Below are 17,855 nucleotides of genomic sequence, written 5' to 3' on the forward strand. Positions count from 1 at the left end.
GTTCGAAGAAAAGCCCGACGGCGACGATAAGATGGCGGCGTCGCGCACGTCAGATCGCGCTGAGCGCGGGCGGAGGGGCAGGGAGGCGGCGGCAGGAAGAGGAGGTAGACGGCAGGCAGGCAGGCGGCGCAGGCGGGCGGGTTGGTGGACGGACAGGCGAGCAGGCAGGCAGGCAGGCACGGACGAGAGTCTGTGTCGTCGTATACGTGCCTGCGTATAGAGCGTGCGGCGGAGCGGCCTGTGTCGTCATGTCCTGGCGTAGCCGCCGCGTAGTCGCCGTAATATCGAGGTAGCCCAGCTACGAGGCGGCGCAGGTCGATTCTCGTTTTCGCGTGATTCGTTTCTCTTTCTCTTTCTCTCTCTCTCTCTCTCTTCCTCGACCGCCAGCTAAACTCGGAACGTTTCGTCGATGCCTTTGTTCGCGGCCGGGAGGTGGACGGGCGCGAATTGTCGTCGCGACGAGGCGAAGACGTGGACAAGAGCGAAGTGGAGCCTCGTGCCCTTAGCCTAGCTGATAGCCAGTGGAAGTGAAGTGTACACGGGAGAGAAGGTGCGATAATCTCGTTCCGTCTGTCCGTCTCTTTCCCTCTTGTGCTTTCTTTCTCTCTCTCTCTCTCTCTCTCTCCGTTCCTCCGCTCCAGTGTCTCTCTCTCTTTCTATCTCTTTCTATCTATCTCTCTCTCTCTCTTTCTCTCGGGTGAAACGGCGTTCCACACCCCGGCGCGGTCCTGGACACGTCTAGGAGGTGGTGGCGACGTCGTAGAAGGAGGCGCGGAGGAGCCGACGGCGACGACGACGGCGAGATGCGCGAGTTCAAGGTGGTGGTCCTCGGCTCGGGCGGGGTGGGCAAGAGTGCGCTCACCGTCCAATTCGTATCCGGTTGCTTCATGGAGAAGTACGACCCGACGATAGAGGATTTCTACCGGAAGGAGATCGAGGTGGACAACTCGCCGTGCGTGCTCGAGATCCTCGACACCGCCGGCACCGAGCAGTTCGCGTCGATGCGCGACCTGTACATCAAGAACGGCCAGGGCTTCGTCGTGGTGTACAGCCTGACGAATCATCAGACCTTTCAGGACATCAAGGCGATGAAGGAGCTCATCACCCGCGTCAAGGGCACGGAGCGCGTGCCGGTGCTACTCGTGGCGAACAAGCTCGACCTGGAGCATCAGCGGGAGGTCGGCACCGAGGAGGGCCACCAGCTCGCGCAGCTCTGGGGCTGTCCGTTCGTCGAGGCGAGCGCCAAGAACCGCACCAACGTCAACGAGATGTTCGCCGAGATTGTGCGCGAGATGAACTTCAGTCCCGAAAAGGAGAAGAAGACCTACTGCTGTTGCAGCGTCCTCTAATACTTAATCAAAATCCACCTTCACCCGGATTATTTACCCGCGGACCGGACTAAGATGACGGAGCTATACAGTGCGTGTACAGTGTACTTCGGCGAGAGGGCTTGTCACCGATGTGTCAATGTCGTCGACGTGTTTCCTCGCCGTCCTGCTAGGAGAATTCCTTCCACCACGGCTCTCACTCGGCCTCACTGCTGAGGAACGCGCCGCCGAGGGAAGATGTGCAGTGTACAGAGAGAGGCTTTTAGGCAGACCTCCCTCGGCCGTAGCGTGCTTCGTCGGAGTCTCGGAGGATCTTCCCTCGAAGAAGAACCACCTTTTGGAAGTCCTCTCGACGTCCTTGGAACGCGTCGCGCGTCTGTCAAGTTTAGCTTATGTCGGACGCAGTACGAATTTCCCAAAACGGAAACCGTAGTTCTCTTTTCTAACTTTCGGAACACCGTCCGGCGAGCGGCGGCCGTTAAACACAGATATTTTATTATACGCGAATAGTATTATGTATGTAATATTATTGTAATATATATACATATATATATATAAATAATATAGATAGAACTTAAGAGGGAGAAAGAGCGAGCGAAAGGTAGCTTTTCCTCGGCAAAAGGACCAATACTCCGCTCGCGTAGGAAGGAGAAGGTGTCGAAAACCGTAAAACCAAACTCGATATCGGCTTTCTGCTCAATTTCAAGACAGAACCGTCGCACGTAGGTTCGTGTTCTGATCCACAAATCGACTAGATGGCTGCTGCGCGGAAAGAAAAGGGGAAAGATAGATTCGCAGACTTTGAAGGAATCACTGTGATGGTCGTTCTATGCATGGTGATAGATTCAGCGATATAAGAAAAATGTTAAATGTTTCGAGTGAAGCTTGATCCCGTGCGTCGCGTAATTTCTATATATATGCGGTCGTGCGAGGGCTACGCAATCAAATCCATCTGATTCGATGAGAAGATAGTTCGGTTTCGAGAGTACTCTTCTCTGTGCAATTGTTCTGTGTTAATTTAAGCTAAGGAGGCTGATTAGCGAGATATCGTCTAAACATTTTTGTACGAGACACGTTGTTAGTAACATTTATACATACACAGGGTGCTTCACCTGATTTAATCATTTGAAATGTCTTCGCTGTTCTTAAGGATATGGAAGAATGTTTCAAAGACAAAGTATTCAATTTGGGGATCGTTCCAATGATAATATTTGTCCCCTCGAATCGAAAGCTCTGTCTCTGAAACGTTTTGAGATGTCCCAGGATATTTCAAATGGTCAAACCATCCTGTATGTCGGTTGTACAGTCCTAACATTGAAATATTTTACTGTGCGTAAAGGGAAAGGCACTGGGAACGGAAGTTTTGTACGCGACACCTCAGTGGTTAACATGGATAACCCAGCTGTTGTGAGATTTCTTGTGATCCATTGTGTAGCAAATACTAATATCTTACTTTTTGGTTTCGCTTTAATGTCTGTTCCAAGATGTTTGATACAGCGCAATTATCGTCTTTGTAAACGCTCTGAACGCGCGGAAAAAGCGAGCAAACTAATGTCGCGGCGATTACAAAACTGGATTTTAATAAACCAAGGGCCAAAGTTGAAGAACTGTCTCTGGTTTGTTGAAATCTAACGTTGCAGATAAATATTATACGATGACGGGGGGGAATATTAGGAGAAATGTTTCGTAAAGAGCTAGTTAACTTAATAATGTCAATCTAAACTCGTAATTTGTAAGCTTTGTACGGTAAAAAAAAGAATTTGTACTACATAGGCCGCAAGACTGCACACTCGATCACTATGGGATTGATGACGGTTCTTTTTATTAACGAGTGATCTTACACACCAATGATAGAGCACAATAGTAGAATTAGAAATCTCCGGAAGATGCGCCGTTTTCGCATTGATCCCTTCAACTGCAAAATCACGTGCTACTATTATTCATCGCTCATAATGACAACACCGATGTAAAAAGTATCGTAATAGCAAGACTGCAACTTTTTTTCAAAAAAAGAAAAAGAAAAAATATTTTTCTTATTCTTGAGGCCTCGTGAAAAATCCGAGAATACACTTTGCTAAAAATTTCTCGTAATATCCCGTAAAAGATATTTAAAAGGGAATAACCCCGTGAACGTTCAAGAATGCAGTTACAATACTTTTCGTTGCTGACATTGCTTTCAAAGTGAAAAAAATCTGTAGAATTTTGCAGTTCAAAACTGTCGTCGAGTTTGCGAATGTAAAAAGAAATCACTAAATATGAGAGAAGCTGGAGAGCAAGCGGCTCTTCCTTTCATATAAATGATCAATTTTAAATCTCCGAAAAAAATTACACACTTATTTTAGAAGCTATATTATAGAATTACCGTTTACTGTTATTGCAACGTGTAAAGATGCTAAAATATGCATTTATAAAATGTATTTTATAAATTATTTCACATTGCGTATAAGATATAATTAGGCTCTGTAAATTATCTTCTTATTCGTACGTTTTATTTCTATTCTCTACGTTGCGATTTCGATGGACGATGATATATTACTTGCACATTTCCGACAATGTTTGAGTTATAGAAGAACTTTCTTTTTCACAGTTCCGTCTCGTTTATTTTTTATTGTAGTAAAATATTTGACGTAATTCTTAAACGCACGATTAATTTTGCATAATCGTACTATAATATGTATAATTTTTCTACGGCAGATAATGTGTGTAATTTTTCTCGTGTGATCAAAATCGCATTATCCGATGTTAAATATCGCTTCTCGACGAGCGCAGCACAATAACGTTCATTATACAATGCTTTGCCATTTAACCCTTGGATGCATAAGGATTATTTTTATCTTTTCATGATATTCTCTCAATTTTTACCAAGATATCGAGGGTTTTTCTCCTCTAGATTTAATTTTTAGAGAAACCTCGAACTGTATTTTCCGAAATTGAAATTTGTCGAGCTTCTTCAAGTTTTCAAGAGAACTATTAGAAGGCACATCCGAGGATTAAATGCATGAATAAAGAGTGACGAATATAGTCCGAGATTAGTATCTTTTTACCGATTTTACCGAAGGATATTGTTCCGCTTCTGCGACAAGATGTATTTGTAATTTTGTATAGCCTCCGTATCCTAATTTTGTAACGCGGCGTTATAAAATTCTAACGCAGATTGTATTATCTGAATCGTATACGCGCGATACTATTTTCCAACTTTCGAAGAAAATTGCAGGAATTAAGAGTTAAAGAAAGAAAGAAAAAAAAGGAATAAAAAAAATGAGAATGAACTGATGTACAGTATTTCTACGATTGGTAGTTAGACCGTTTTCAATGTTTCGGGGAAGAGATAATCGTTCATATGCTTCGAACGCGGGTGTAACTTTGAATAATGCAAATTCGAGAAAACCCTTTCGGTGCACTCTTCTCGAACGGTGCTCCCTGTAGTTTATTCCGCGCCTGGTGTTAGAATTCCGCGCCTGGTGTTAGAAGGGGGAAGAAAATGCAAAGAAGGAAAAAAAAAAGAATTTGTCAAAGCGGCGGAAACCGCGCAGTCGCTAGTTTTATCTCTCGCGGTTCGCGCGTCGAGAGATGAAGGATAAGAACACAGGCGGAGTGGTTTCGTGAAACCGCTATTTTGTCACAATAATAACGTGGAAAATTCTTAGTCTCGCTGTGATCCCGTAGTCATATAACTTCGCACCTTTTGTATATTATCGGATAACAATAATCGAAGTCTTCACCCGGCTTCGATCGGAGGGCCTCTTTATAAAGTGTTTTGATCGTCGTCGCCTGACTTGTACACTTTCTTGCGTTTTTCGCCCTGTTTTATACATACACGGACACATACGTACACGTATGCATACACACGTGGGTGAGGTTGTACAGATCACAAAGGACGCACAAGGCCGTCATCCGCCTAGATAGCTCACCAAGTATTTGATATACTCGAAAAATCTATTTATATATTTGTATGAGAAAAGAGAAGCCGCGCCCCGCGCGTCACTCTTGCGCGCGTCCAATTCACGAGATTGCATGCGCTATTTTTCTAAAGCGGCGTTTGCAAACCCCGTTGCCGCAGGAATGATCTACGACACGAGAGTTCTAATAATAACGAAATAATTTTTATTTGGGGAGCTATCGTTCGGCGGAGAAGCGTCCAGGAGAAAAGAAAAAGAGAAGGGATTGCGCCATGCTTGGAGTCGGCCAGCATATCATACATCTAAGGACCAGAATCGTTTCTCTCTTCTTCACTTTGTTTACGATCGACGGATCAATTTATCTTTCTACGTGTGTCGAAGAAAAAGATTGAGGGAAAAGGGATGCAATAGATATGTACACACCGTAACGATTCGCATAAAGCTGCAGATACATGCGCATTTGTTATGCAACCGGGTCACGCACATATTAATTAGTAATTGGAGAAAAGATAAAGAGAAAAAAATAGAACAAGAAAAACACCACGATTTAGATATGTGTATATCGGCCTTTCAGTACTACTACCTGCGTATATATATATCTGATATATTGAGTACGAAATGCGTTATATATATTTTTTACAATGTGAAGAATCTGTAAATATATTATATAGCGAGTCAAAAAAAATATATATATATATTGTAAAAATATATATATATATATATATATATAAAATAAAAAGTAAATATCTTGAAACTTCCGAAAGAAATGCGAAGTACTTTAGAGTGAATATCTTTTATTCGTGAAAGAAAAAGAAAATGTGCATTGCACAATGGACTAAATGCAGTCTCTTTCTTTCGTGCATAATTGTGTAGAGTGTTAATAATTGTGTAGAATCTTATTATAGTCATAAGCGGAAAAATCACATGTGTGGACAGGCGAAACTAGAATGCTACAATACAGAATCACTTCCTTTTTACTAATTTACGTTGCTATTTTTTTCCGTCTGTTCGTAGCGAAACATTGTTTACCAATAATTATTTTAAAATATGTATATCCGAATTGCTTAAAAATAATTTCGATCGGAGCGCCATGAAATATTTTTTATTAACCAGACGAGAAGTGATAGATTTAATACGCTTTTATGCTGGAATACCAGTATGAGGATCTAGTCATGAACGAATGAGTTAAGCGCTCATAAGTCGTAATTGCATTTATATCTTCGGATACTTCTCGAGCAGAAAACAATTACCGTGATTTCATTTTCGTTTCTTTTGGTAGTCATGCAAAGTCGCAAAAAATGTACTGAAATTTGAAAAATGGTGGAAAAATCAATTCAAAAATTTTAGAAGTGCGACAATGTCGCGATAGATCGTAATCCTCAAATCTCAGTACTAAGACAATGTCCCGAAAAATTATTGACCAAAAAAAAAAAATTTATAATTTTTCGGATTGACTTTTCGGAATATTCTTACATTTCTTAAATTTCGGGATTATGACTTCGAGACATTGCATATCTATCTTTTTTTTCTTATCCTATTAACGATACTTTTTTTATTTAACAATACCGTGAAAGTATTGAAGTCAATTCTTAGGTTCTGTCCATTTGATAATTTTTGAACATTTAAATTTTAGTTTAACAGGAGATTTAAACTAGAGTTCAAAATAATGCACATTTTTTCTTTCTTCGCAATTTTCTTTGTTTCTTTTTTACTTTTTATCGTAGCAATATGGTATTTGATACTGTCGCACAAATATAGTATTAGAATTTTCAGATCGATACTTTGTTACCAATTGGATGACGTTGCGCCGAAAAATACGAGTGTACACATACATGTTTTTTCGGAGTCAAAAGAGCGTATATTTATGATTTTGCTACTTTATTTGGTTTTATTTTAAATTAATTTTTTTTCGAAATTGTGTTGAAATTATTATGAAAAATCAACTTAAGTTATTACTTTTAAGTTCGCAACATAATAATATTCCCATTGTAAAGATATCGAATTTATTAGGGAATTATTCGTAATTTGGTTTATACGATAAGAGGATAAAATTTCATATTTGTGAAGGGAAAAGACTTAATTAAGCTAACGCTCGCCTATGTTTTAAATAAAATTTTTTTTTATATTTCATTTTGTATCTCTTGCACGTGTATTTTATTAATCAGTCCAACGCTTATTACAAGTATATATTTATGTACACGAGGTAGAATCAAGTTCACAAATGATTTCTTCGCGATAAAGAAATCGTATAAATAATTCTTTTTTTGTACAATTAAAAAATGTCTCCGTCTCCTTGCATACTTATTTAAAAAAAAATTATTACTAAGTTATTACTAAAATATCACATAATAGATACACGAGCATGAACACAATTTTTTAGCTAGACAAATCGATATAAATACAATTGAAAAGTATCATAACTGCAGTATCTAAATTGCAATTTCGCAAAAGAATTACATACATGCATAATGGTTTTTCTTTTTCTATAGAAATATTTCACAAAAATTTTGACATAACATGTTGATTACAAAACATTAAATGAACATAAAATTATGTATATTGATGTTACAATATTTGTCATATATTAGAAAATTAATATAAATAACGTAATATCATTATAAAATGCAGTTATAATACTATTCATTAGATAGAAATATACTCTCAACAATTTTGTTCGGCTCTCATGTGTGTGTAGCACTAGATTCGTGTATTACTCCGATATCTAACGGTAGGAATAAGACAATAATCGATTAGAAAAATAATTTCAGAAAAGTGAATCAAATGTCTTCAAAAATTTTGGAGAAGCATATTTAGGCAAAAGAAAGGTAAGTATTTCAGTATTCATTTTCTTCCCCAATGATATACAAAAATTTTGAAAATTTTTTTCGAAGTTTCTATATTCTCACAACACTGAAGAAAAATTTTATAAAATTTTTCAAGCATTTGATAATACATATTTTTTTGCAAATTGTTAAACACGAACTATTTAATAGTAGAAATAATTCGTAAAAAAATGATGATCGAGATTATATAATTAAAGAAAGTATTTGTATATTCAATTCTTTTTGATCTCAAACAAGTAAGATTTATTCGATAAACGAGATTACCTCAATGCATTCTGATCAGAGCACTGTGAACTAAATATTTTATGTATAATAATGATTTTTATTTTTTCTTAATTTATATTTTTATTTATTTTGAAACTGCCTTTTTTTATTTTTCATTTTTGCATTTTTTTTACAGGAAATAAATTGGAACGATTTACTAAACAACTTCTATATTCCCTACCTAACCAATGATTCGTTCAATTGCTTCAACCTGTTCTCTATATTAATGCACATTGCACATGTACTTTGTTCTGAAGGAAAAAACATTATTCAGGGAGAATAAATTACGTTGAATTTGGAAAAATCAACACGTAATTCGGACAAAACGAATTATACGTATTGCTAATCATACAATTAATTAAGACAATGTCAATACTAATGCAATTGCTTAGTATTGCAAGCAACTTAATTTACATCATTGTTCCACGGTTCAACAAAATGTTCACAATGCTCTCAAGAGCACTATGAACAATTTGTTGAAACGTGAAACAATATTACACCTTCTATTTACTACATCAAATCTACTGACGATGAGTAATCGCAACGAGATCATCAAAGTTAATAATGTTATAGAGCCGATTGATCAAATATTTTTGGAATATACATCTCGATCATACAGATAGATAATCGCGGCACTGTGCATGATGTAATGCATAACTACAAGAAACGTTGCACTACAATTTATCAAGTATTACGTGATACAGTAGCATTAAGAATCCAAAATCCAAGTTCAGCATGCTCGATCAATTTGACGTGCATGGAAAAGCAATTGAACGAATCGTTGGTCAGGCAGGGAATATAAAAGTTGTTTAGTAGATCATCCGGATTCATTTCCTGTGGAAAAGAAATGCAAAAATGAAAAATAAAAAGGCAAAGTTTCAAAATAAATAAAAATTAAGAAAAAATAAGAACATATAAATATTTTTTTCATATTTCATCGAAGTTAATCTATTCTTCAGGAATACATCTTATTCATCAACTACGCAAAATTTTTTTTTTCATTTAAGTATCACGTGAAGTACTATCAATACATAACTGCACACGAATTTGTACGCCTCTAACATGTCAACTGTCGCACTTGTAGTAGAAGCACTAAAAAAAAAAAAAATATATATATACACACACACACACACATAATTTATAACTTTATCTTTTACATACAAATATTAAAAAATATATAATCTTTGCATAAAAGCTTTGAAACATGCTTTGGAACTAAATAAAAAATAAAATTCATATAGGGTCAGTGCACCAGTCAATGAACAAATAATAAATTGAACCAGTCAATGAACAAAAACATAAAATAACTTAATACAATTACATTTTCAAATAAAAAAATTACATTTTAATCAAATCTCCATGAAAATTGGATTTCAACAATATCAATTAATTTTGCAGTTTATTATTTTGAAGTCTTATTATTTTAATAGTTTTTCTAAACAGTCATTTATTGGCGACTGTTCAGCGACTGGTGCAACAACCCTAAAATAAAAAATTGAAAAAAAGAAATTCTTACTAAAAACTAGATTCAAAGAAAAAACAATATTTATTATTGCACCTTTCAATTTTTTGAAATTGTACGCTGTATGTCTCAAGTAATTCGCTCATCATGCGGAAGTGTAATCTCAGTATTTGAGTTGACGCCCATATCGTTAACGAGCTTGAACAAATACTTTGTGATACTTGAATAAAAAAAAATTTTGAGTAGTTGATGAATAAGATGTATTCCTGAAGAATAGATTAATTTCGATGAAATATGAAAAAGATATGTTTTTATTTTTTCTTGATTTTTATTTTTATTTTTCATTTTTGCATTTCTTTTCCATAGGAAATAAATCCGGACAAACTATTAAACAATTTTTATATTCCTTGCTTGACTAATGATACATTCAATTGTTTTTTCTTGCACGTCGAATTGATCGAGCATGTTAAACTTGGATTTCGGATTCTTAATGCTACTGTATCACGTAATACTTGATAAATTGTAGTGCAACGTTTCTTGTAGTTATGCATTACATCATGCACAGTGCCGCGATTGTCTGTCTGTATGATTGAGATGTATGTTCCAAAAATATTTGATCAATTGGCTCTATGACATTATTAACTTTGATGATCTCGTTCCGATTGTTCATCGTCAGTAGATTTGATGTAGTAAATAAAAGGTGTAATATTGTTTCACGTTTCAACAAATTGCTCACAGTCCTCTTGAGAGCATTGTAAACATTTTGTTGAACCATGGAACTATGATATAAATTGGGTTGCATTTTCTTAGTATTGACATCCTTTTGATTAATTGTATAATCAGCAATATAATTCGTTTTGTCCGAATTACATGTTGATTTTTTTCAAATTCAATGTAATTTATTCTCCCCAAATAATGTTTTTTCCTTCAGAACAAAGTACATGTGCAAGTGTATCAACACAAAATAAGAACATATAAATATCTTTTCCATATTTCATCGAAATTAATCTAGTCTTCAGGAATACATCTTACTCATCAACTACGCAGAATTTTTTTTCATTTAAGTATCACGTGAAGTATCATTAATACAACTGCACACGAATTTGTATGCCTCTAACATGTCAACTGCCACACTTGTAGTAGAAGCACTAAAAAAAAAAATTATATATATATATATAAAATTTATAACTTTATCTTTTATGTACAAATATTAAAAAATATATAATCTTTGCATAAAAGCTTTGAAAATTCGTTTTTATATCCTTTTATACTTTGGAACTAAATAATAAAAAGTAAAATTTATATAAAATAAAAAATTTCAAAAAAGAAATTTCTACTAAAAACTAGATCCAAAGAAAAAACAATACTTATTATTGTATTTACCTTTCGATTTTTTCAAATTGTACGTTGTATGTCTCAAGTAACTCGATCATTATGTGAAAGTAATGTGTAATCTCTGTATTTGAGTTGACGCCCATATCGTTAACGTGCTTGAGCAAATCGTCGTACATCTCACCATAGGCTGTTTCATTGACTGTATTTTTCAAGGACAACAGAACTGTCGAGAGAGAATTGTATATCTCTTTTCGAGAATTGCTCAAATGATGCTTAAGTCGTGCGAATACGTTGCAATAGCGCACAAGAGCACGCAACAACGAAACAAATGTATCTTTGGGAAAGATGTGTGTAAACATTAAGGCGAGCTGCATTGCCTCGGCGGTAATGTGCAATACATTCGCATACGCCATTAGTTCGTTGGCCCAACCAAAGTAAGACGAGGACATTACCGTCATCTCGTTAGCAAAAAGTTCGTACTCTTTTTCAGAAGAATGCAGCATCATATGACGTATTAGCGCCTTTTGATCCAGTTCGAAAGAGTACACGTCAAATTGATCGAGCAAATTGGACTTGGATTTTTGATTTTCAATGCTATTGTTGTCACGTAATAATTGATAAGTGATGAGGCACCGTTTCTCGTAGTTTTGGATCACATCGCACACGGTGCCGCGATTAACTGTCTGTAACTGAGATGTATGTTTCAGAAGTATTTGATCAATCGGCTCTATGATATTATTAATCTTGATGATCTCGTTCCGATTGCTCATCGTCAGTAGATTCGGAGTAGTAAATAAAAGATGTAATATCATTGTTCCACGGTTCAACAAATTATTCACAGTGCTCTTGGAGTACATTGAGTTGCATTTTCTTAGCATTGACATCCTCTTGGTTAATTGTTTAATTAGCAATACGTAATTCGTTTTGTCCGAATTACACGTTAATTTTTTTCCGAATTCAACGTAATTCGTTCTCGCCAAATAATCTTTGATTTTTTCCTTCAGAACAAAGTACATGTGTATCAACACAGAGAGCAGGTTGGAGCAATTGAACAAATCATTGGTCAGGCAAGGGATATAAAAGTTGTTTAGTAGATCATCCGAATTTATTTCCTGTGAAAAAGAAATGCAAAAATAAAAAATAAAAAGGGCAAAGTAAATAAAAGTTTTAAAGTAAATAAAAATAAAAACCAAGAAAAAATAAAATAAAAATTCCTATTATACATACAGTAAATATATTTAAATCATCACTAACGGTGAATTTTGATAATTTTACTTAAATATACTAACAAAATATATAGTATGACTTGACTAAACAGATTAGCTATAAAGTAATAATAAATATAAAACATAAATTGCTATAAAAAAATGTTACTAAAGAGTTTAAAAATTGTTCAATGTTTCATAATTAAAACAAATATATGTGCTAAATTTTTAATATCGTATAAAACATTATTGCATGCATGTGTTTCAACTGCAAAACTTTAGAAAGCTGAATAATTTTGTCATGAAATTTCATTGTTTCTAAAACAATTTACTAGATCTACTCTGATATATAAAAGAAAGAAAAAAATTAGAATTTATATACATTTGAACGCATAAAGAATTATAAAGAATAACGAATTAATTTTTATTTAAACAGTAAACTTGATAAAAATTGGCTATTATGTTTATCTCATTTACCTCTTCCTGAAGCATGTCATTCATAAAAGTTTCGAATTGCTTGTAGCTCCATGTAGAGCGATCACAGTTCCAGGCATCATTCAGAAAATACGTCAGCAAGTTATTTTGATTATTTAATTGCGACATAAAAAATGCATATAAAAAATAAATCTGAGGTCTTTTGAACACGACATTTTGGTATTCTATCTCAGTACTTCCTATTGCAACTCTCACCAAAGTTCTTAACACCTTCTTCGGATGCAATAGAACAAAGATTAAAATAGTACGCAATATTACATGATCGTGCATATTTACATTGCTTTCTATAAAACTCTTGAAGTGTTCATTATTAAACATACATATTAAATAATTGTCATCAAAATGCCGCAATGTGTATTGCAGTACAATATAGTACATATCTAATAGCTGTTGTCGCATTAACACTTCCAACATCAACATATATGCTTCATGCTGATCTATATAATCATTCGTAGCAAATTTAAATTGAAGATATTCAAGTAGAATACCAATATCATCCCTATGTAACAATTTTATTTTTCCACAGACAAATTTCAATATAGATAGATCCCAGGTCTTGTAACGTCTCATCAATTCCTTCATGCCATCCAAATTATCTTTCTCAATACTATCACAGAGTTCTTGAAGAGATAAAATAGACTTTTCGGAATGTGGACCTACAAGTTGCTGCAGGCAATGAAGCAGATGCTCGTTCATAAACAAAAATTCATCCTGCTTCATAAACTCCATAAAATAATGGCATTCGATGATGAAGGCACGCTGTAGCGAAATCATAATATTCTCCTCATCATCGACCTCCATCCAGGCCATGAACTCGAAACAATCAACTTCCTTGATTTCATTAAGAAGTAAGGCAATCAATTCCTGATCCAGTATTGCCATGATAGATTTCACTTCATCAATAGGAAGCTTATAAAAGTAATTCACACCATGAGGATTGCCATATGTGATCTTGAAATATTTTATCCATGGGTTGTCGTATGGCAAATTCTTAGTCTTATAGTGCATGCACGTTTTGATACAACAAAGCATTCTTTTTAGAAAAATACCATGCTGCACATATTTTTCTTGAACAGACAATTTAAGAGGAATAAATGTGGATTTAACTGTATTTAGCAATGTCTGAAAATGTGCTACTAGTTGCTGGGAGAGTTCCGCTATATCATGATTCGACAATGTGCCTAAATGCAACCACTGACATTTATAGTACAACTTGGATATCAGAAGAATAACAAGACGTTTGGCTCGAGACATTTCCAACTCATTTATGCATCTGACCGTTATCTCCAGAATTTCCATGCATAGGTCCAATGGCAAGTGCATGAGTGATTCAATTAATAGGTCCTCGCATTTTATATGCCATATTATCTATATTAGAAACACATCATTTATATACTCATACATATACAATTCCTTACATAAATAACATAAATATATGATTTGATGATTATATAAACAACAATGTGAATACAAATAATTAAATGTAACTTCTGTTTCTTATTTATGACAAAAAGTACATGTTTTGTCTTAAACTATTTAAACAATTTCTTTCAAATTAAAGAAATTGTATAAATAGGCAGTTTTTTTATTATTACTATATGTACATTAAAAAATTGTTTAATATACAATTTTATGGAAATAATTTAAAATTCTATATTAAATAGTTTAATGTATATACTATATATATATATATATATAAAAGTTGCCTATTTAAATAATTTCTCTAGTCTATATTAAAAGAAAAATATGTAACTTCTGTGATAGGATATGTGGTGCTTCTGTGATAAGAAGCAGAATAGTTATACATATATAATTAATAATTGCATGCAAAAAATATACATGCACAAAATAAGAAAAAGGAAAAAGATAAAAATTGTATGTAATTGCAATTGAATGTCAACATTCACTACATCTATTGTAAAATCAGTAAGCTACTATTATTAGTAATACAAGAATTACCTGTATGAAGAGGTATGGTGATAAAGTAGGCCACAAATTAACTATATGACCACACAGCATATCCTCCGCAAGAAGATACTGTGAAGAAAAGTTAGTGTTCAACAAAATGTGATTGTAATTCGTAATAATATATCCTGGAATGTCCCATAGTTTAGAACTATCTTCATCACAAAATAATTCAATATGGTATAAGTTGACTGTCTTAGTAATATTTGTGACAGTTTCTAATAATTCATCAATAAAACATGAAGTCTCCTCTGTAGCCCGAGAAGAAATAAATTTCAGTTGGCCATATTCTTGCTCTTTTTTTAATAAGAGCTTCTGCATCTGCTTGGGAAAGTCTACTTGGTTTAACGTATCCATCTTGAACAAAAACCTGATAAAGAAAAAATAATTTTGAAAAAATAATTTTAGTGTATAATTTTAAATATAATAAAATATATAAAATACTGGAATGTTCAAGTCTTTTTCTGTAATATTATCTATGTATTACTTATTATTGTTAGACTACAAGAACACAGACTATATCATGTTATTTATATATTTTAATTGTATATTGAGTTCAATTTGAGTCTAGAAAAAGACTTAGTAAAGTTGAAACTAGTGCTTACTTGCTATACAAATTATTGTTTTAAATAATGTATTTCAAATTATTTAATTTAACATTAATTGTTTAGCTCATCTTTAAGAGGAGAGGGGATCTGTTTAATGCACCTAGTATATTGTTTTATAATAACAAAGATATTAATATCATGTAATTAAATTATATAATATAGTTGCTATATTAATGCATTTATATGTGCATGTATGTCTAAGTACAATAAAATAAATAAAATAAAAAAAAATTATAATATAATACAAACATGTAACAACATATAATCATAAATGTAATTTCTGTATTTTCTAGGGAAAATATTTTAAATGATATTATAGAATCATTACAAGAAAAAATTAAAAGAACAAAAAATTATGTAACAAACAAAACAAAACGAAGGTTAAGGCTCTTATAAATTAATTAATTATAAATAAAAAAATTATGTGATATGTAAACTATAAAAGTATAATTATCATATAAAATTAAAAGCACATATATAAGTTGTCTTATTTTTTTAGAAGATTTAGAAATACAGATATACCTTCCATGTTAATGTAAATAAATTAAAATCTAGTTAAAACAGAATAATATACCTAGAAACAAACAATAAATCGCAAAACAAAGTCAAAGCAGATTCTTTATTCGACGCAACCGCAAGCACAATAGGCACGAGCGCGACATAGCGGAATATTTTGAGGTTAGGAATCTAGTACGTTCCAAATCGATATTTTATGAAACGATATATCGATCATGTTAATTGAATCGATATATCTCATTTTTATCACAAATATAAATTTGAATTGTGCGTGGTTTTTTTATTGTAAAATATAAATGTGTAGGCGCCTGTCTTACAATTGTTAGTATAAGTAATAAATGTATGTGTATTAGTAAGGATACCGAGTGATGACGCGATCCATAAAAACCCGAATTCCTGCACAAAACCGACAAATAACCTTGTCCTTGTTTCGACCGCGCTCACAACACTGTATCGTTGACGGCCACTGATTGGCTTACGCGCCCAACGTCCCCGTTCAAAGTGTCCAAACGCGCGTATCTCTATTGTCGTCCCGCCCGGTACGACAAAATTTTCCGTCGGACTCTGCCGCCGTTCCGCGCGACGAAATTTTCTACCGGCTCCAAATTCACCCTTTTTCGTCGCCCGACAAATACCGATTTTCTCATCAGCTCCAATGCTCCGAAAAGCTACACTCGCGTAGCACGCTCCCTTCACGTGATCATCCCGCGCTCACTGAGGGAAAGCGAATTTGATCCCACTTCTAATGTTGTAGAATGTTATATTTCCAGCTAGGCAGCCTCTGAGATATTTTGCCAAGATAAGTTGAGGGATATTAACTTAACAGAGTCACTTGTAAATGATATCTTTAATGTACATTACGCGTTGCGCACAATACATTCTCGCCATCGTGGCGCGCCTCGTGGCGCGCCTCGTGGCGCGCGCGGTTTCTTACATACTACATTACCTCGGTTTACAGTTTCGCTGTTTATCGCTGCTACTGCTTAGCTACTTCACTGTCCACTGCTACCATAAGTTCCTAACGAAGAGCCTAACAATTCCGCCTCGCGCTCTCACAAAGGCGAAAGAACCGCACGCTTCTTGCAACAGCACTGCTTTTACGTCCGCTCACTAAGACTCCAAAACTACAAGTGCCGGAGTATCGGTTACTCCGATTTTGCCGGTAGGGAACAATCGGCGCAACCATCGGCCCAATTGCTCCGAAAACATGTAGATCGCGCCATCACTCGGTATCCTTTCTAACACACTTACATCTATTACTTATACTAACGCCGACAGGCGCCTACAAATGTAATTTTCATACATGTATGCTCTAATATAACGATTTAGTAATAACGTTATAATTTTTCATAACAATAAAAATTACTTGGAAATTAACAAGTACTTTTTTAATATTTTTTGTAATGCTAAAGTTAATCACGAGATTTCAAAATTATATTATTTGATGATTAATATTAAATGTAATAATAAATATTGTAAAATTTCAAATTAAGCTATTCTGTACATTTAACAAGCTTATCTTTATGTTAAACTTACCTAATAATTTTTCTAATTCTTTATTTTTTAGCATACTGTATTTTATAGCATCATTTTTACCGGAATTTGGATTAATTTTGTCAAATATTAATGTTATTATTATGACTAAATTGTGTGTGTGTGTGTGTGTGTGTGCGCGCGCGCGCGTGTGTACGTGCACATGCATGTGATGTAAGTCGACATACACGCCCACATACACATACAACTCATTTTACTATTACTTATTCCTTAAATAACAAAAAAAAAAAATAATCATCATTTTATGTCTAAATTGAAAAAATATTCACTTCTAAATTTTATTATGGTAACAATAGAAGTTATTATTTGACATAACATTTCTATTTTTTAATTAGATTATATTGCTTTATACAAAATACAAAATTTTATATTGATTAACAA

At 34.4% G+C, this 17,855-nt stretch overlaps 2 protein-coding genes across 6 annotated transcripts; one reads left to right on the forward strand and one right to left on the reverse strand.

The window, feature by feature from the left end:
* The first annotated feature begins 82 nt into the window (after positions 1 to 82).
* Positions 83 to 5,730, forward strand: LOC105195482 (ras-related protein Rap-2a). Its single transcript, XM_026138705.2, has one exon. It carries the CDS (start codon positions 804 to 806, stop codon positions 1,347 to 1,349), a length of 546 nt encoding a protein of 181 aa, XP_025994490.1. The 5' UTR covers positions 83 to 803; the 3' UTR covers positions 1,350 to 5,730.
* A 1,026-nt stretch (positions 5,731 to 6,756) lies between these two features.
* Positions 6,757 to 17,080, reverse strand: LOC105195480. Of its 5 annotated transcripts, none has more exons than XM_039454399.1 (5): positions 16,867 to 17,080; positions 14,791 to 15,166; positions 12,814 to 14,199; positions 11,180 to 12,243; positions 6,757 to 9,426 (listed from the first exon to the last, which is right to left on the reverse strand). In XM_039454399.1, exons 2-5 carry the CDS (start codon positions 15,151 to 15,153, stop codon positions 9,333 to 9,335), a joined length of 2,907 nt encoding a protein of 968 aa, XP_039310333.1. In that variant the 5' UTR covers positions 15,154 to 15,166; positions 16,867 to 17,080; the 3' UTR covers positions 6,757 to 9,332. The 5 variants fall into 5 exon arrangements, with proteins under 5 accessions (XP_039310333.1, XP_039310330.1, XP_039310332.1 ...); XM_039454396.1 differs by lacking the exon at positions 16,867 to 17,080 and adding an exon at positions 16,283 to 16,855; XM_039454398.1 differs by lacking the exon at positions 16,867 to 17,080 and adding an exon at positions 15,979 to 16,250.
* Between the last annotated feature and the right edge of the window lie 775 nt (positions 17,081 to 17,855).

Source organism: Solenopsis invicta, chromosome 10 (assembly GCF_016802725.1).
Source record: "Solenopsis invicta isolate M01_SB chromosome 10, UNIL_Sinv_3.0, whole genome shotgun sequence".
NCBI classification, from domain to species: domain Eukaryota; kingdom Metazoa; phylum Arthropoda; class Insecta; order Hymenoptera; family Formicidae; genus Solenopsis; species Solenopsis invicta.